The 20,773-nt window shown below is 38.6% G+C and overlaps 2 protein-coding genes across 2 annotated transcripts in view; one reads left to right on the forward strand and one right to left on the reverse strand.

The window, feature by feature from the left end:
* Positions 1-15: 15 nt before the first annotated feature.
* Positions 16-823, reverse strand: LOC136249421 (uncharacterized). The gene is made up of 2 exons (XM_066041426.1): positions 349-823; positions 16-287 (listed from the first exon to the last, which is right to left on the reverse strand). The coding sequence occupies exons 1-2, from the start codon at positions 718-720 to the stop codon at positions 249-251; spliced, it is 411 nt and encodes a 136-aa protein (XP_065897498.1). The 5' UTR covers positions 721-823; the 3' UTR covers positions 16-248.
* Positions 824-7,143: 6,320 nt separating this feature from the next.
* Positions 7,144-20,773, forward strand: part of LOC136243226 (uncharacterized) — a 28,717-nt gene continuing 15,087 nt past the window's right edge. The window contains exons 1-2 of the mRNA XM_066034773.1: positions 7,144-7,468; positions 7,725-8,051. Coding sequence (XP_065890845.1) covers positions 7,144-7,468; positions 7,725-8,051 — 652 coding nt within the window. The remainder of the gene's footprint in view (positions 7,469-7,724; positions 8,052-20,773) is intronic.

Consider the following 20,773-nt stretch of genomic DNA (forward strand, 5'->3'; position numbering starts at 1 on the left):
TGTTGCAGCGGTGGATGAGGTACTGCTCCCAAAGTTGAGGGTTGACAAGGGTGGTAACGGTAGTGAGCTATAAGCAGAGGTTGACAATGGTTCATGTTGAGTCATGTTTGCTGGTATCAGTAGAGGCGGTCCTGCATTATGTACATGGCTCACAAGTGGGTGGGAAACTGATGTCACTGAAATTGGATGTGGGATTGATTCAAGTGATGTAACCACGGGTGGTGTACTAGAAATGGCTGACTCAAGTGTTAATGATGTGGTTGCAATGGTGTCACTAGCTGCACTAACTGCAGGTGTGTCATTGATAATGGTGTTAATTGACTGAGGTGTGTTATTTGTGTTACTCACATTCTCATGGATGGCTTCTTGGGTTACTTTGTCGCTTGACGACACTGCAGGGACAACGTGAGTCGGTCTTGATTGCATCTCCACTCGTTGATTCAGTTCATTGATTTTCTCCATAATCATATCTTGTAGTTCCTCTGCATCTAAGATGGCTATTTCCAGTTCATCTGGGTTCTGTATAAGGTCAATGATTCGTTGATCAAGGGCAGTGATTTGCTCTTTCTTTTTCTCTAGCTGAGTGATGGCAGTTCTCAAATAAGTCAGAGCTAGTTCGTCGAGGTCATTGGCCAGTGTGTCATCCACTTTGTTCAGGATTCTGGTGACGTGCGCGCGGTATACTTTCCGCGAGGTTCGTAGATGGGTAGGTTCTTCCATCGTAGTATTCAGTCTGCTAAAAAACACAAACAGCAAACAATTGTCTTAGCTACGCGGATGCTTGCCTCTCTGGGTGCCGTTAGTAGAACATCCAATGCCACGGCACAACAGCGTTTGCGTCTGGGGTTACAGCTTGGAAGTGTCGTTGAGGCGGACAGTCTCTGGACTGAGTAACGAATCGTCGTAGCACCAGCAATGGAGGATCGTCTCAGTAATGAAGCACTGTCACAGCACCAGCAATGTAGGGGGCGGCGTGATAGTAAGGAAGGTTCGGGAGTGCTTCTAGGAAGGATTACTTCGTCTTCTGCCGATACAGTCGGATACAGCCCAGACCGCGAGGAACACGCTACGACTCCATCTTATTGTATTGTACGCACGTGACAACAATTACATCATACATTCTAAATAATGCCTAAGTTACTTATATTACTACTATACATTACTGTTAGCTGTAACTATACAGTCAGTCCATGACAAATATAAACTAACCTGTGACCTTCTTCATTCAGTAAAACAATGAACTATCTTCTTCCCCAAGTCCATGATCTATGCTTTGGCTCACTTAACAAAATTAAAACTCACTATTGATTCTATGAAGTATCGCTATATTAAAGCAGAGGAGATCACACAGTTTCATCAAAGAAATCAAATGATTTCTGAGAATGCTTGCAATGCATTAATGAGAATAGGAGGTAGTATATACACTCCTAGGAGGGATATAACTTGTATATACTACCTCCATTTCTCGTTAATGCATTCCTGAGCACTGATAGCAGTGCTATTATACAGTAGTTGGTAAAATGCGGATTTCCGGAATTCCGCGCGGAATTCCGGAATTATGGGGGAGGCAATTTTATAAAATCCAGATCGAAATACTCTAATAGAACACACACCCATATTCTAATAGAGCACAAGCAAATTTATGTGATTGTTGTTCCTGGTGTTGAACTATGCCTTCACTCAATGGCTGGATACTGTAACAGCTTAATAGTCTTACGTGGCTTGACCGCTTTTGCTGGGTAGGGGAATGAAAAATGTCTAGCTTCAGTGAAAGAACTGTGCTGAGACTGAGATTTTTAATTTGTGACAGGACATGCTGTTATTGTAAGTTGAGTTTGATTTTAAATGCTGGCATTCGATTGGCTACTTTTGACGTGATATCATTGGCCTAATAAACTTGTTGACAACAGTCACGCAATCCGCAATATATGTATCAACAAACAAAAGTATGCATGTTACATTGTGAAAATGGCTTAGTAACTCAATTACAAAAAAATTACCTAAATCACTATTTGGAATGTCTAGTTTGTCTGATAACTAAAAACTGAAGCCAAACACTGACTGTAGAAGTTCAAAGTGGGAAGAATGTAAAGTAAATCGTACTGAGTCATCCAAACGAATATCACTGCATTGAAAATCGGGATGCTTCTGTTTTATACAATTGAAGTCTGGATGGTAGTATGTGTTACTGTTTTCCTTTTCTTGCAGGACACCGGCCTTGTCATAGTACTGTCTACCCTCGTTGCACTTCAGTAAGAGATCCAATGGTGGAATCGGCAAACCACCATCAGCAGCCCTGGTAAACTTGTTCCTGCATCCATAACAAGTAGTAATGCGCTTGTTTAGCCTGAAAACCCAGAAAATGGAATGAGGTGATGGTGAATGAAGTAGATTGTAGCTAGAAGGGCTGTTGTAGTTCACACAGACTGAAGGTGAACTGCAAGCTGAAAATGAATTATAGCCTGATAACGTATTGTGATTATCATAGTATTGGCTGGAAAATGGTGTATCAGTAGTCCAAGGTGGATAAGAGTACATACCCCACCATGGATTAGGACCAGGACCAAATGGAAACGGATGTTGACAGCTATTAGACATGCCAGTACTGACAGGCACAGCCATGGTTGAGGAACTCTGGATTGCACTACTAGTAGTCATGACATCTGGGGCAGAAGAGAATCCTGGATTCATTGTGCGAGCTAAAACTGGAAGTTTGGTTTTTCTCTGAGAGTATCGATTTTGTGATGGTTTTTTGCCAATGTTTCGTCCAATGTGGCCAGTGGTTATCTTGGTTAGATTAGGCTGCTTTGAGTTGACAGTAAACCAGTTAACTAGTTCACCAGTGACATTTAGACAATGTGCAACAGCCACACAGTGAGAACAAATTTTTAGCGATGTCCACATTGGACAATTCTCATCACATGTCACTTTACCGTCTTGAAACACTTGCACAAGGTGAGGGCGAGAAGGATTAGACTTGCTTTTTACCATTCTTGCTGTGCCATCAACTGGGGCTGTAGTGATAGTATTTGTAGTTGCTACCAGTTCTTCCGCCCTTCGCAAAATGCCATTGAGGGTACTTTCAGGAACTGCTGTACACTTCGGTAACTTTGCATATAGAGGCCAGTCAATGGATGTCAGGGCTTACCCCTCGGTGCAACTTGATTTCTCAGGTAAACTTGGTGGAACAGCAGCACCTGTCTTATCATCACGTTTGCTTTTAAGTTTCTTTGCCGCACTTCTTAGTCTGTGTAAATGATCAGTACGAGCATTTTGATCCAGTTTAAACCACTGTGAAGAATCCATTTCATATTCTTTGAAATATGGATGAAGACGGTACTCACCACGGCGTGTGATTGCTCTTAATAAATGATTCTGCAGATCTTCAGCCAAGGACTTCATTTTAGAACAAAACTCATCAAGCACACTCCTTTCTCTTTTGACTTTCATTTTAATCACATTATTGATACATTCAGGACCATTGTTGTGATATTCTTTTGGAGGGTGTCCTAGTCCAGCCTTTTCTCTTACAGATGCAATCATCGATTCCTTAAAAACAGGTGCCTTGTACTTGGTAAAGTAGGTAAAAAATTGAGGTGATGAAGACAAAGCCTTTTCCCTGGCATTCCATGTAATTTCAATAGCAGCAAGCTTCTCATCAAAATCACTGTCAAATGTAGAATCTGCCAAGCCTTCAACAAATGTAGTATCTCTTTGACCGCCAAAGATCTCAAACAAATATTCTTTGATGGCATCTGAAGGTACATTGAGTTCACGAAGTTTCCTTTTGATGTTTTCTCTACAATGTGTAAAACAGGTAAGATGAACAGCATTTCTGCACTGCTGCTGAAAAGCCTCTATTAATGCTGTTTCTCCGTCTGTACCAAATGCACGTATGTTAGATAAATTTTTGTTTAAACCTGTTAAACCAGATGAAAATGAGTTGTAGCAAGAAAAGTTTTTACGATAATGCAAAAACAAAGGACCAACAAAGGTTGGATGTTCCCCAGTGGATTTCACTAACTGAAGCTGCTTGTATGTTGTAACTGTAAGGTTAAACTGTCCTAAATTAAAAGTGGGGTCAATTCCAAACACACAGTGGTAACCTGGGTAAGTACAAAACGCTTCCACCTCTGCCAGTTGATAATCATAGGACAATATAACCGAGGGTTCAGGTGCCAACTTTAGCTCACGAATAAACTGATCTTCACCACTACCACCTAAATTCTGGATCTCTACAATTAAGCTGTAGAGAGGATCTTGTGTCTTTTGCTGTTTGTTTTTGTTGTATACTTGTTGCCTATTTCGGGGTAAGTCTCCAGTACTCTTTGCTAAAATTTCTCCACCTCTCTCTTTCGACACTTTTTCCAAAGCCTCCTTAGGAGATGAGAATTGTAATTTAGATTTAATTGCTTTTAGAGTACTGGTACTTGTACGCAAGTATGGCTGTGACTGTGACGAAGTAGCATTTCCATGTGGTTTAATCTCAACCTCATCATCTGATGATGTGATATATTGAACAAGGGTAAGATTGAGACGGTTGCCTTTGTAATCTAGCAAAAAAAAAAAGGTAAATCATATAATTCTACATCTACACACATACTAGTGAAGCAATATAACATAACAATAACATTGTTACGTAAAATATCTGTAGTATGACATATATAAGAGGTTATAATTATGGGAAATCACTAGGTAGATCATGTAAACTATAAACGTCAATTTAAGTACGCACTAATAAATTTAGCAAATATTACAACACCACCTAAATATTAGGCTATATAGCATATTTTTAAAGTGATGTGACAGAACATAGTCCCTTTATATAAACCCTAATATCATTGACCACTTATACATACACACATACATATACATGGGCACTAGTATAGCCACTATAACATAGTGGACTATAATATAAGTACAAGAAATGTTACCTGATAAGTAAGCGATTTTCCTTTTGAAATGACAATTAGATCGATGAACAAAATAAGCTCTATGTAAACAATATATATGTGGGTCACTGCTTGGCTTTCCACCACAGAACTTAATACTGGTGACTTCATTTTGATGTAGTTCAACCTTTAGCCAGCGAGAATGTTGGCCGTCGTTCTTCCATCCACCTAATTCATCTGCTTTAATGTCATCAGGGTGGCTTAAGTTGTCTGTATCAACGATAAACACTTTGGATTCTTCACTCTCAGGGGCTGCTGCTGACTGACGTAACCTTGATGGAGTCTCTTTTCAAGTAAAATTTGAACAAGCTCTTTTGCACTGTACTTTTGTATTCCCGAGGCGAACACAGGGATGCACTCTGTTTCATCCCTGCAATTGACACATAGAGTTTGCAATGTTTTGTGAAGCTTTATATCTACCTTGTAGACTGCTCTACTTTGACTTGATTCATTGTATCTTCATCCTCTGAATCACCAATCACTATTACATCAATTTCAGAATATCCATAAAGCCTGTAGAATATGTGACATAAAAGTATAATATAAGTGCTGTTATTATTAAATGAACAGAAAGGAGAATAACAGCATTGGCACAGCAAAGAAATTTTAAGGCTTCAATTTCTGGCAAACAAAGCTGTGAATAGACACGCCTGCCATGTACCAAATTAGTCTGCACACATACCAAAGGACCCATGCATAGCTTTTGAACAGCGCTCACAACACTGCTGTAACAAGCCGCCCAGACTCAAGCGGTGCAAGTTAGTGCTTCCTCAGGAAGTTACCATGCTTGACGGCCGTGTACTTAGTTAAATTACTGGCAGCCGAATATAGCTACGCTGAGTTACTCATTGCACACCATGGCTTACCTTTGTTTCTTCGGTACTGGTTCCTCCTCTTCTTCACTGCTGCAGTCATCTACTTCTAACGTTTCATCCATTTCTAACGACCGAGAATAACGATTTTTCGATGCTGGTTCCTTCTCTTCTTCCCCACTGCTGCAGTCATCTATTTCAAACTTAGCTTCCATTTCGAACAAGCGAGAATAGCGTTTCTTCGACGATGGTTCCTTCTCTTCTTCTTGGCTGCTGCTGCTGTCACCTACTTCTAACACAGCGTCCATTACATAGTAACGAGCGAGAATATTAAATACCACGAACAAATCTTGCCTGAAAATGACTCGTTTTGAAATCACGTGATAACATTAATGGACGCGGAATTCCGTAACGGAATTCCGTAACGGAATTCTGGAAATCTGCATTTTACCAACTACCGCTATTATACTACTTATACACCTTCTCTTCCCTTTGAAGTGAGGTGTGAAAGTGGTATATATACATATATATATATATATATATATATATAAATTGTACATTTACTGATAAAATCAGAAATATTTCAAGTATCCATCTACTTTATCTTTTCTTCTTTCTATGGTAAAGTAAAATGGATAGGTTAAAAAACCCAAAGCCGGCCATATGCTAGCTTTGAGGTATACAAATACAAAAAGAAGTGAAATCTAATCAAAAACAGCCAAGCTGTAAAAAAAGAGTGCGGCCCTCAAAAAGGCTATGGTGAAAAAAGATGTGAAATCCAAGGTGGCGGCCAAGAAATGGTGGTAGGCTGATGGTAAAAATTTTAATAGTGACAATTCAGGTGAATTTTGTGCCAACACCAAGCGGCACCAAATTCAATTGAATTGTCATTATTAATTCACATGAATTGTCATTATTAACATTTTTACCATTAACCTACCATCACAGCCATTTCTTGGCCGCCACCTTGGATTTCACATCTTTTTTAACCATAGTCTTTTGAGGGCCTCACTCTTTTTTTATAGCTTGACTGTTTATGATTAGCTAATATATACTTTGTTATTGCTCATTTCCTGGGCCATTAAGTGTGGGTACCAGTGGACAAAAAGGTTATAGTGCTACGTTTTTCAGTGCACACAAGCATATGTGGTGCCGTTACTGGTTTAATGGGATCATGTCTATAAAATGCTAGAACAAGTTTTCTCAAATATTATGTGCCCCCAAATTTTGTGTGTAATTACCCTAATCTCAAAAGGGTTATCTATTGTAAAAATTCTGTACCAACAATATTATTTGTTTTCTTTATACACAGTACACAAAACTTGCCTTAAATGTTGATACTGTACATGCATACAAAAATTTATATAGTCGTCTGTATCATGTATTTTTCAGTTACAACAACTACACAACCAAGTGATGTTGCAGTACCATCTGGAGGAACAGCAGTGTTTACTTGTGTAGTGGATTTAAGAGATAGAAATGCTAACACTGATGATATAAAGTGGGATAGCATGGGAAATGCCATAACACGTGCAAGCACAGATCCTTACATGGTCGAGAATGATTTTGAAGAAGGTGATCAGCTGATCAGCACATTGACAATCAAAAATGTGAATACACAACATGCTGGTCTGTATCAGTTTGTACTTAGTCTAAATGATTGTGATGTGATGAGTAGGGAAGCTTTCCTGACTATTCTAACAGGTAGAAAAATTTTGCACTTGTTTCTTTTTGTTCTTGTGCAGATTGTACTCAAAATTAATGGTCAATATCTATGCCTTCAAACGAATGTATATTGTTTGCCTGTTAGCAGTATAGTCCTTTAATATTATATTCATGTATATACTGTGCATAGTTACATACATGACAGAACACCATCTTATGATACTACAGTACATGGCTTATATGGTAGATTATCACATACACATGATTTTTCATACGTTACTCATTCATTATACAGCTGTAATAACAACACAACCAAGTGATATCACAGTGTGTAATGGAGGAGCAGCAGTGTTTACTTGTGTAGTAGATAGGAATGGTACTGACATTACTAGTGATGATGTGATGTGGCAGCAGATGAGAATGAATGGTGGTATTTCAACACTATATTCATCACTAACAGGAAGAGTTCCCTTCAATATCACTACAACTATTAGTGGAGATATACTGACTAGTACACTCACAGTCACTGGTGTGACAGATAGTAATGTACTCGGAACTAGTTTATATCGTTGTGTAGTAAATGATTTGATGAGTAGGAATGCTTCACCTCTCATTTCAACAGGTACTGACAGTTAAATTATGTACACATGCAGTAGTTTTGTGTGAAAATACACATTAAGCCTCTGTGTGTAATATACTGGAATCAAAATAATGTGATTTTCGTATACTTATAAAGGGTAAGGAAAAATTAAATATTACATGAGCTGGTAGAGACCATTACAATGAAAAGTTTTGAAACAAGTGAGAGCATTACTGGTTGAGTAAATTAAGTTGTTACACAGTTTAGCCTATACAATGAACAACAAACCACCATGGCTAAATTGGGGATTAAGCAATAATCTTCCTTGTCACAGCACATTTTATTGCAATCATTTTCAAGCATATAAATTTTGCTACAATTTTTTATTATTAATTTTTGTAGCATATATACTTATGCATGTAAGTCACCATTTGTGAATATACACCTCAACAAAGTTTAAAGAGTGGTACCAGATGTATTAGGCTATAAAGTTATAGTTGTAACACACCCGTGAGGTTCGTATAACACGACACCAAAGGGCTGCAGGCCCGAGAGTGAAGTTGTTTACAATCAGATACAAACTGAATGAGTATGTTCTAACTGATTTGTGGTATGGGGTGTGCACAGATCAAAGGCACCCATTTGTAACACAGAAGGGACAAGAAAGCAACGCTGATATTGGCTACCGCCTGAGCATTGTATACGAGGAACGATTTTACTCACCAATTACTGCCTTGATGGTTAGTTAGCTGGTTTATTTGTTGGTAGCTCGTTTCCCATGTGTGAAGTGTGTATTGATACCAATCACTCCAGCCATGAATTGTACTGCTTCATGTTGTTTAGACGGGTGTGGCTGAAGTGTCTGATATTCATTGTTGAGTGGTGCAGTGCCATAACAGTCTTGGTTAGCTTAATTTATTGGCAAACGAGCATGTGATATACAAATAGCTACAGACTCACCCAGTGGTTGTACTGCTTCCCTTTCATTCACACAAGTACAGTATTGTGTGTTAATTCGTTCCAAAGCGATTCATCTCCTTAATGTATTAGCCAAATTCACTGTGATTTCCCGTGTTGGTCTGGTGTTTGGTTTTGTTTGATGTCTTTAAACTAATTAGTGTCCAGACAGTGTGGCCAAAAGGAGGTACATACTTAGCCATGTTACAATTATTTGTAAACTGGTTTACAACTGATTTGTATCACTGGCGGCAGCCTTTGATCTACCCACGTACCATACTAAAACCAAATTTCAAGAAAATCTGAATAGCCATTACTAAGACACAAGTGAACAAAGCTTCAATTTTTTTCTTCATTTATTCACAGACCTAAAGGAGTTCTAGACATGAATATCAGTTCTAATGCTAATCCAATGAAAATTCATGGAGTTATGTCTGATTATTAGCTTTAGTATCAATCTTCTGACACACCTACAGGGTAAACTGCTTGAAAGAATGAGTTGAAAATCAGTTTGTAGATAGATCGACCACTTATTTGTGGTTTGAAGGTATTATCATAAAGACTACAACATGATGTTAACAAAAATCTACAGTATTACTTGCCACATCTACTAGGAAAATGCCTTAAGGGATTGAAAGGTAAAAATTAGTTCATCATAGAAAGGCTTCTTTGGTTTAGAAGAATTTAGTCTGGCAGACAGCAGGGTGAAGTTTGCAAAATGGTCTATAGTTTATTTTAATACACTTTTGGTTGTCCTGTACACCTAAAACAATATTCCACCTGCTGGACAGGTGTCAGCCTTGGGCATTTCGCCATAGCAGCCAATGTTTAATTAACAGCATAGCAACCATACGAATTTCACAAAATAGCTTCTGTGGGTTTCAGTTTTACCCTAAATTGTTTGATAACCTCACCATTTAACAAACCTGAGGTATTACAATTACTGTCAGAAAAAAAACTGAATAATTAAATAGTCCCATAAACCCCTGAAGGTATCATTATGCATACCGTAGTTACGTATGTTGTCAATAACTGTCATAGGCCCTGCGGGCACAAACTACACCCTGTCACACAACAGGACATATCCCAGTACTGGAGTAAAATATTTGTATTCTGCTACTTGTATTATAAAGCAAATCAATTGCTTAATACCTGCTTGAATTTTCAAAGCTATAGCACATTGGTACATAACGTTATGGGCAATTAAAGTTTGAAAAGTAGGCAAATTTTATGTGCTCACATGCCCTATCTTCACAATCCCAGTCACATTTGCTCTCTTGATTTTCCTTAGTTTGCTTATTTTTTTAAAAAATGTTTGTTTCAGCTTAAGCTATGGTTACCATTACTTTTAGACTTGAGAGAACAAACACAGTTTTCTGGTAGAAAATTTAATTCCGGCCTTTTCCTGTTGAATGCTTCTAAATCATTATGATAGAATCAAGTGTCTCAGTGATAATGATTTACCTCTTTTTGGTGTTGCTGGTGTGGAAAAGCTCAGTTAATACACCCTTTCTCCAGCTAAAGTCCATGAAGTGCAAACAATTTATCAGGTGCAGTATTATAAAATGTTCCATAACATTGGTGCTAATGATAGAATTTGAGTTTTACATAAAGTAGTTAATGAATGTACATGCATGTGTATGTAGATCATCAATAATGTAAGCTTAATAACTAGTATTTGTTATATACTTGCAGAGTATGTCATAAAGCACTCACTATACAGTGAATAGCATATGTGTGTTCTTCATTAACTGACTGGTGTTTAGATTCTTCACACCTGTTCCACTATCATCTAGCTCACTTAGCTTATTTTCTGAAAGTTATGCCTTATTTGGGGCATTTTATGTGGTATCCATGCAGTACAGTAGCTGCCTCTTGTACCCCCTACATACCCTGAAATGTGGACACTGTGATAACCTGAATTTATTTTGTCTAAGATCCCATTTGTATAAAACACACATACAATTAAGCCTCTGAGATCAGGACAACTTTCCAATAAAAACAGTATAGTGGGGTCTCAAAATAGTATTGTGAGAGCCTCTAGCGTATATAGTAGAGGCTCTCACAATACTATTCTGAAGCCTCTGAAATAAGGATAACTTTCCAATAAGAACAGTATAGTGGAGTCTTAAGGTGTCCAGAATAGTGTTGTGAGAGCCTTTGTAGCTATATTTTATATAGGATACGCACACGCGTATGTATGACTGTGTGCTACCTCTTAATCAATATATTTTATGAACAGTAATGCATGTGGAAGACGCAAATCCAGCCTTTAAGAGCATCCATCACATTATATTACATTAACAAAATTGGACTTAAAAGTCTTTCCTGCTGCCACCTATTTGCTCCACTAATGATTTCCTCTATTGGCATTTATCAACAGCATATATTGGGGTCAGCAACAGCCTGCCATATGTATGTGTGTGGCACACATATGCGGTACAAATTTGGTTTTACAAATAATTCATAATAGTGCATGCTGAATGCATGCATGTATGTACATATACAGCTGGTGTTCTATGAAGTGCAGTGATAGACGGGGACAGTGCTCGTTTACAACAAATCCATAACAGTCAAGCTGTGTAAAGGGTGTAGTGGTACTACAACTGTATCATTCAGAGTTAGCTATAAACTAAAAGTAAAAAGTATCTAATCAAAAACAGCTAAGCTGTAAAAAAAGGTGCGGCCCCAAAAAGGCCATGGTGAAAAAAGATGTGAAATCCAAGGTGGCGTCCAAGAAATGGCTGTGATAGTAGGTTAATAGTAAAAATTTTAATAACGACAATTCAGGTGAATTTGGTGCCGCTTGGTCTTGGCACAAAATTCACCTGACTTGTCGTTATTAAAATTTTTACCATTAACCTACCATCACAGCCATTTCTTGGCCGCCACCTTGGATTTCACATCTTTTTTCACCATGGCCTTTTTGGGGCCGCACCTTTATTTATAGCTTAGCTGTTTTTGATTAGATTTCACTTCTGTTTGTGTTTGTATAGGAATTTTCTTTTCTTTGAAGAAGAAAAGATGAAGCAGATGTTAAATACTTTAAATATTTATGATTTTATCAGTAAATGTACAAATTATATATATATATCGGCCCAAGAAGCCGGCGCGACACACCGTGAGTATATTAATAGGAAGAAAGAAAACGCAATTTTCACACCTTTGTAGCTCTGTGATCCCTTATCCGATTGGAACCAAATTTGCTAGAGACGTGCCGCCCAGTTAAGGGAGTCTACATACCAAATTTTAAGAAAATCGCTCCAGCCATTTCCGAGATACGAGCGAACAAACTTTCATTTTAATTTCTTCGTTTTTTTCTTCTTCATTTCGCACACTTCGCAAAATTCGCCATAAAACACGAATGTGTGCTCGGATTGGGCTGAAATTTGGCACACTTAAAGGGCTCATTAAGGCGGATCTCCGTACCAACTTTGGTAGGAATCCGATGAACATTCACGGAGTTATGACCGATTATTTGCGTAAAATAAGGTCGAAGGTCTGCCACGCCTACAGGGTAAACGCCTTGGAGGAATCAGTTGAAAATTGATATGTAGATGGAGCAACCATCGTAGGAGTGCCTTTTTGTGGTTTGAAAGGAATCGGCATAAAGACCATGGAGATATGACACAAAACCCAACCTGTGTCAAAATTACGCGATCGATTTTTATGAATAAAAAAACTATTAGTTTTCGTGTCTACCAGGCAAACCGCTTAGAGCAACGAGCTGAAAATCAGTATGTACCTGGAATAATCATCATAGAAAGTTCTAGCAGTAGTACAGAAGAATCGGATTACAAATCACTAAGTTATGATTCGAAAGGCAACTAGGTGCAGCAAATGCGAGATCGAGATACTCTAATAGAACATTCACCCTAATAAAGTATTCAGCTGCATGTATAATTTACACAGTTATATTACATTGCAAGTTATTCTGTAGGGAATTCAGCTACAAACAAGTCACCCTGTAGTCAGATCAGCTAGAAGAAGGTACCTAATAGAGAGTTCGGCTACAAAGAAGCCATCATGTAGAGAGTTCAGCTCAAATAAATCACCCTGTAGAGAATTCAGCTACAAACAAATTGCCCTGTAGAGAGATCAGCTAGAAGAAGTTACCTTGTAGAGAGTTCAGTTACAAAGAAACAATCATGCAAAGAGTTTAGCTGCAAACAAATCACCCAGTAGAAAGTTCCGCTATGAACAGATCACACTATAGAGAGTTCAGTTAGAAACAAGTCATCCTGTAGAGAGATCAGCTAGAAGAAGTCACCTTGTAGAGAGTTCAGTTACAAAGAAACAATCATGAAAAGAGTTTAGCTGCAAACAAATCACCCAGTAGAAAGTTCCGCTATGAACAGATCACACTGTAGAGAGTTCAGTTAGAAACAAGTCATCCTGTAGATAGATCAGCTAGAAGAAGTCACTTTGTAGAGAGTTCAGCTACAAAGAAACCACCATGTAAGAGAGTTCAGCTGCAAACAAATCACCTGTAGAGAGTTCAGCTAGGAACAAGTCACCCTGTACAGAGATCAGCTAGAAACAAGTCATCCTGTAGAGAGTTCAACTAGAAGAAGTTACATTGTAGAGAGTTCAGCTACAAAGAAACTACTATGTAGAGAGATCAGCTGCAAACAAATTGCCCTGTAGAGAATTCAGCTACAAACAAATCGCCCTGTAGAAAGATCAGCTAGAAGAAGTTACCTTGTAGAGAGTTCAGCTACAAACAAATCATCCTGTAGAGAGTTCAGCTAGAAACAAGTCACCCTGTAGAGAGATCAGCTAGAAACAAGTCACCCTGTAGAGAGTTCAGCTAGAAGAAGCTACATTGTAGAGAGTTCAGCTACAAAGAAACTACCATGTACAGAGTTCAGCTGCAAACAAATTGCCCTGTAGAGAATTCAGCTACAAACAAATTACCCTGTAGAAAGATCAGCTAGAAGAAGTTACCTTGTAGAGAGTTCAGCTACAAACAAATCACTCTGTAGAGAGTTCAGCTAGAAACATATCCCCCTGTAGAGAGATCAGCTAGAAACAAGTCACCCGTAGAGAGTTCAGCTAGAAGAAGTTACATTGTAGAGAGTTCAGCTACAAAGAAACTACCATGTAGAGAGTTCAGCAGCAAACAAATCACTCTGTAGAGAATTCAGCTACAAACAAATCACCCTATAGAAAGATCAGCTAGAAGAAGTTACCTTGTAGAGAGTTCAGCTACAAACAAGTCACCCTGTAGAGACTTCAGCTAGAAGAAGCTACATTGTAGAGAGTTCAGCTACAAAGAAACTACCATGTAGAGAGTTCAGCAGCAAACAAATTGCCCTGTAGAGAATTCAGCTACAGACAAATCACCTTGTAGAAAGATCAGCTAGAAGAAGTTACCTTGTAGAGAGTTCAGCTACAAACAAATCACCCTGTGAAGAGTTCAGCTAGAAGAAGTTACATTGTAGAGAGTTCAGCTACAAAGAAACTATCATGTACAGAGTTCAGCTGCAAACAAATTGCCCTGCAGAGAATTCAGCTACAAACAAATCACCCTGTAGAAAGATCAGCTAGAAGAAGTTACCTTGTAGAGAGTTCAGCTACAAACAAATCACCCTGTAGTGAGTTCAGCTAGAAACAAGTCACCCTGTAGAGAGTTCAGCTAGAAGAAGTTACATTGTAGAGAGTTCAGCTACAAAGAACTACCATGTACAGAGTTCAGCTGCAAACAAATTGCCCTGTAGAGACAAACAAATCACCCTGTAGAAAGATCAGCTAGAAGAAGTTACTTTGTAGAGAGTTCAGCTACAAACAAATCACCCTGTAGAGGGTTCAACTACAAACAAGTCACCCTGTAGAGAGTTCAGCTAGAAGAAGGTACATTGTAGAGAGTTCAGCTACAAAGAAACTACCATGTAGAGAGTTCAGCAGCAAACAAATTGCCCTGTAGAGAATTCAGCTACAGACAAATCACCTTGTAGAAAGATCAGCTAGAAGAAGTTACCTTGTAGAGGGTTCAGCTACAAACAAATCACCCTGTAGAGAATTCAGCTAGAAACAAGTCACCCTGTAGAGAGATCAGCTAGAAACAAGTCACCCTGTAGAGAGTTCAGCTAGAAGAAGTTACATTGTAGAGAGTTCAGCTACAAAGAAACTACCATGTACAGAATTCAGCTACAAACAAATCACCCTGTAGAAAGATCAGCTGGAAGAAGTTACCTTGTAGAGAGTTCAGCTACAAACAAGTCACCCTGTAGAGAGTTCAGCTAGAAGAAGGTATATTGTAGAGAGTTCAGCTACAAAGAAACTACCATGTACAGAGTTCAGCTGCAAACAAATTGCCCTGTAGAGAATTCAGCTACAAACAAATCACCCTGTAGAAAGATCAACTAGAAGAAGTTACCTTGTAGAGAGTTCAGCTACAAACAAATCACCCTGTATAGAATTCAGCTACAAACAAATCACCTTGTAGAAAGATCAACTAGAAGAAGTTACCTTGTAGAGAGTTCAGCTACAAACAAATCACCCTGTAGAGAGTTCAGCTAGAAACAAGTCACCCTGTAGAGAGTTCAGCTAGAAGAAGTTACATTGTAGAGAGTTCAGCTACAAAGAACTACCATGTACAGAGTTCAGCTGCAAACAAATTGCCCTGTAGAGACAAACTAATCACCCTGTAGAAAGATCAGCTAGAAGAAGTTACTTTGTAGAGAGTTCAGCTACAAACAAATCACCCTGTAGAGGGTTCAACTACAAACAAGTCATCCTGTAGAGAGTTCAGCTAGAAGAAGGTACATTGTAGAGAGTTCAGCTACAAAGAAACTACCATGTAGAGAGTTCAGCTGCAAATAAATTGCCCTGTAGAGAATTCAGCTACAAACAAATCACCCTGTAGAAAGATCAGCTAGAAGAAGTTACCTTGTAGAGAGTTCAGCTACAAACAAGTCACCCTGTAGAGAGTTCAGCTAGAAGAAGGTACATTGTAGAGAGTTCAGCTACAAAGAAACTACCGTGTACAGAGTTCAGCTGCAAACAAATTGCCCTGTAGAGAATTCAGCTACAAACAAATCACCCTGTAGAAAGATTAACTAGAAGAAGTTACCTTGTAGAGAGTTCAGCTACAAACAAATCACCCTGTAGAGAGATCAGCTAGAAACAAGCCACCCGTAGAGAGTTTAGCTAGAAGAAGTTACATTGTAGAGAGTTCAGCAGTTTAGCTGCAAACAAATCGCCCAGTAGAGAATTCAGCTACAAACAAATCACCCTGTAGAAAGATCAGCTAGAAGAAGTTACCTTGTAGAGAGTTCAGCTGCAAACAAATCACCCTGTAGACAGTTCAGCTACAAACAAGTCATCCGGTAGAGAGATCAGCTAGAAGCAACACCTTGCAGAGAGGTCAGCTACAAAGAAATCACCCTGCTTCATCTTTTCTTCTTCCTGTAGTAAAGAAAAAATGAAAGGTTAAAAAGCCCTAAAGCCGGCCTATCATAGGCTGGCTTTGGGGTATACAAATACAAAAAGAAGTGAAATCTAATCCAAAACAGCCAAGCTGTAAAAAAGAGTGCGGCCCTGAGAAAGGCTATGGTGAAAAAAGATGTGAAATCCAAGGTGGCGGCCAAGAAATGGCTGTGATGGTAGGTTAATGGTAAAAATTTTAATAACAACAATTCAGGTGAATTTGGTGCCACTTGGTCTTGGCACAAAATTCACCTGAATTGTCGTTATTAAAATTTTTACCATTAACCTACCATCACAGCCATTTCTTGGCCGCCACCTTGGATTTCACATCTTTTTTCACCATAGCCTTTCTCAGGGCCGCACTCTTTTTTTACAGCTTGGCTGTTTTGGATTAGATATATAATACATATATTTATTACAGAACACTCTACACGGTGGTTTCTTTATAACTGAACACTCTACAAAGTGACTTCTTCTAACTGATATTTCTACAGGGTGATTTGTTTGTAGCTAAACTCTCTACATGATGGTTTCTTCGCAGCTGAACTCTCTACAAGGTAACTTCTTCTAGCTGATGTCTCAACAGGGTCACTTGTTTGTAGTTGAACTCTCTACATGATGGTTTCTTTGTAGCTGAACTCTCTACAAAGTAACTTCTTCTAGCTGATGTCTCTACAGGGTCACTAGTTTGTAGTTGAACTCTCTACATGGTGGTTTCTTTGTAACTGAACTCTCTACAAGACTAGCTGATCTTTCTACAAGGTGATTTGTTTATGGTTGAACTCTCTACATGATGGTTTCTTTGCAGCTGAACTCTCTACAAGGTAACTTCTTTAGCTGATGTCTGTACAGGGTGAATTGTTTGTAGCTGAGCTCTCTACAAAGTAACTTCTTTAGCTGATGTCTGTACAGGGTGATTTGTTTGTAGCTGAACTCTCTACAGGTGATTTGTTTGCAGCTGAACTCTCTACATGATGGTTTCTTTGTAGCTGAACTCTCCACAAGGTAATTTCTTCTATCTGATCTCTGTACAGGGTAAATTGTTTGTAGCTGAACTCTCTACAAGGTAACTTCTTCTAGCTGATCTCTCTATACAGGGTTATTTGCTTGTAGCTGAACTCTCTACAGGTGATTTGTGTGTAGCTGAACTCTCTACATGGTGGTTTCTTTGTAACTGAACTCTCTACAAGGTGACTTCTCCTAGCTGATCTTTCTACAGGGTGATTTGCTTGTAGCTGAACTCTCTACAAAGAACTTCTTCAAACTGATCTCTGTACAGGGCGAATTGTTTGTAGCTGAACTCTCTACAAGGTAACTTCTTCTAGCTGAACTCTCTACAGAGTGATCTTTTCATACCTGAAACTCTCTACAGGGTGATTTGTTTGCAGCTGAACTCTCTACATGATGGATTCTTTGTAGCTGAACTCTCTACAAGGTGACTTCTACTTGCTGAACTCTCTACAGGGTGAATTGTTTGTAGCTGATCTCTCTACATGATAGTTTCTTTGTAGCTGAACTCTCTACAAGGTAACTTCTTCTAGCTGATCTTTCTACAGGGTGGTTTGTTTGTAGCTGAATTCTCTACAGCGTGATTTATTTGCAGCTGAACTCTCTATAGGGTGAATTCTTCTAGCTGAACTGTCTACAGGGTGATCTTTTCGTAGCTGAACTCTCTCCAGGGTGATTTTTTTCAGCTGAACTCTCTACATGATGGTTTCTTTGTAGCTGAACTCTCTACAAGGTGACTTCTTCTAGCTGACAGGGTGATTTGTTTCTAGGTGAACTCTCTACAGGGTGACTTGCCTGTAGCTGAATTGTCCATCAGATTAACTGGTTGTAGCTGAATTCCGTACAGAATAACTTGCAATGTATTATAATTCTTTAACAGAGTAAGTTATAAAGGTAGCCGAATGCTCTATTAGGGTGACTGTTCTATTAGAGTATCTTGATCTCGCATTTGCAATACGTAGTTGGCTTTCGAATCATGACTCAGTGGTTTGTAATCCAATTCTTCTGTACTACTGCAAGGATTTTCTATGATGATTATTCCAGCTACACACCCATTTTCAGCTCATTGCTCTAAGCGGTTTGCCTGGTAGGCGTGAAAACTAATAGCTTTTTTATTCATAGATATCGATTGCATAATTGTGGATTTTGTGTCATATCTCCATGGTCTTTATCTCGATTCTTTTCAAACCACAAAAAGGCACTCCTATGATGGTTACTCCATCTACATAGCAATTTTCAACTTATTCCTTCTAGGGGTTTACCCTGTGGGCGTGACAGACCTTCGACCTTATTTTACGCAAATAATCGATCATAACTCCATGAATGTCCATCGGATTCCTACCAAAGTTGGTACTGAGATCCGCCTTAATGAGCCCTTCAAGTGTGCCAAATTTTAGCCCGATTGGAGCACGATTTCGTGTTTTATGGCGGATTTTGCGAAGTGTGCGAAATGAAGAAGAAAAAAAAACAAGAAATTAAAACGAAATTTTGTTCGCTCGTATCTCCGAAATGGCTGGACTGATTTTCTTCAAATTTGGTATGTAGACTCCCATAACTGGCCGGCACGTCTGTAGCAAATTTGGTTTTAATCGGATAAGGGATCACAGAGCTACATAGGTGTGAAAATTGCGTTTTCTTTCTTCCTGTTAATATACTCACGATGTGGCACACCGGCTTCTTGGGCCGCACGACACACTATCGTGTGTCTTGATTACATTAATTTAACTTTACTTAATCGCTCAGCATAAAAGTAATAGTGAACTTGTTCGTTTTGGTCACCTCTGCCAGGCCTGCCTTATTAAGGAGGTGGTTGCATAAACATGTTAAAGTCACTGTGTACACAAATGACACAATTAGGAGACTGTTATAATGGTCAGTTTAAATCAGGTGACCTTATTATACAGTGATCCAGTTGGACAGGTTTCATTTTATAGTTGAATATTAGAAGTATTGTGCAATCACAAATGCAGCAAAATACCAGTAAAGCAAACAGGCATAACACGGAATGTGATCAAAGGAATCACATGAAACTTGGTGTATGACTTTGACTCATGATGCACTGTCTTTGTGCCAAATTTGAAGAAATTTGAAAAGAGTGCGTTAACATTTTAATTTCTTTGATAATTTAGCATGGAAGGACCAAAATACTAGAATTTCCTGAGTTAATATCCCGATTTTCCCAATGCTGACGGAAGTCCAGCAGGTGGTTTTGAGTAGTCCATAGTATAAAGAAATATTGTGTGGCATAAAATAAACTATAGACCATGTTGCAAGGTTCAGCCAAAAAAGCCACTTATTCTACCCGGACTAATTAGCTATGATACGAAAATACACTACATACAACGTATTTGCGATTGAGATCCTCTAATAGTGCAGTCACCCTATTAGAGCTTTCAGTTATGTAATAGTATCAGAGGTGGATCCAGGGGGTTTCCAAACCCTGGTCAAATTAATACAGGCACTTTTGAATTGATTTGCAAAGGTACCAATAAAGGCTCAGATCAAAATACTCTAATAGAACATTCAACTACCTAATAGATTACCTAGCTAATAGATCCAAATTTGTATTTTAAATACGTTATTTAGTTTACCTCTACCAACACAGTAAAATAGTCTTGTCTAATAAGACATGAATTTTTCTGGGGGCATGCAGACCCCAGAATGGCATCCATGTTTGTTGTACGTATGCTTCAAACTTCACACAACTCCACCTATCAACTCTTTAGCCTGCTCCTGAGATACAGTGACAGCAGAAGCTAGCAAGCTCACATTGTTCAATTAATTTGAGTCAAACCTTTTGCTTAGGATCATATTGAGTGGTACATAGTATGCAGCTATATGTGCTACATTATGGAAAGGCCAAATTTTATTAGCTTACTGTAGTTATCTCATGTAGCTCATATCATGTGTAGTATTGATACCTAAAGTATACTGTGATACCCTATTTACTGTATCGTGATATGCACATTCACGGTGTTGCACAGCTCTACCAGACCCCCTAAGATTTAAGTGTGCATTCAACAGAATATTTGGAAGTCTGTCACCAAAATTCTGGAGCAACCTATCTATCCTATTAAAGCATTCAATAATAGGTCACCTTGTAGTTACACTGTATTATATAGCTATTTGATAACATTGCGGTTGCCAATAAAGACTGTTCAAGTAGGCACATCATCAATCTTTCTCATATTCCTATAGTAAGGAAAAGGATAAGTAAATGGAATCTAATCCAAAACAGCCAAGCTGTAAAAAAAAGAGTGCAGCCCTCAAAAAGGCTATGGTGGAAAAAAATGTGAAATCCAAGGTGGCGGCCAAGAAATAGCTGTGATGGTAGGTTAATAGTAAAAATTTTAATAATGACAATTCAT

The sequence above is a fragment of the Dysidea avara genome, chromosome 1 (genome assembly GCF_963678975.1).
Source record: "Dysidea avara chromosome 1, odDysAvar1.4, whole genome shotgun sequence".
In the NCBI taxonomy this organism is placed as follows: Eukaryota; Metazoa; Porifera; class Demospongiae; order Dictyoceratida; family Dysideidae; genus Dysidea; species Dysidea avara.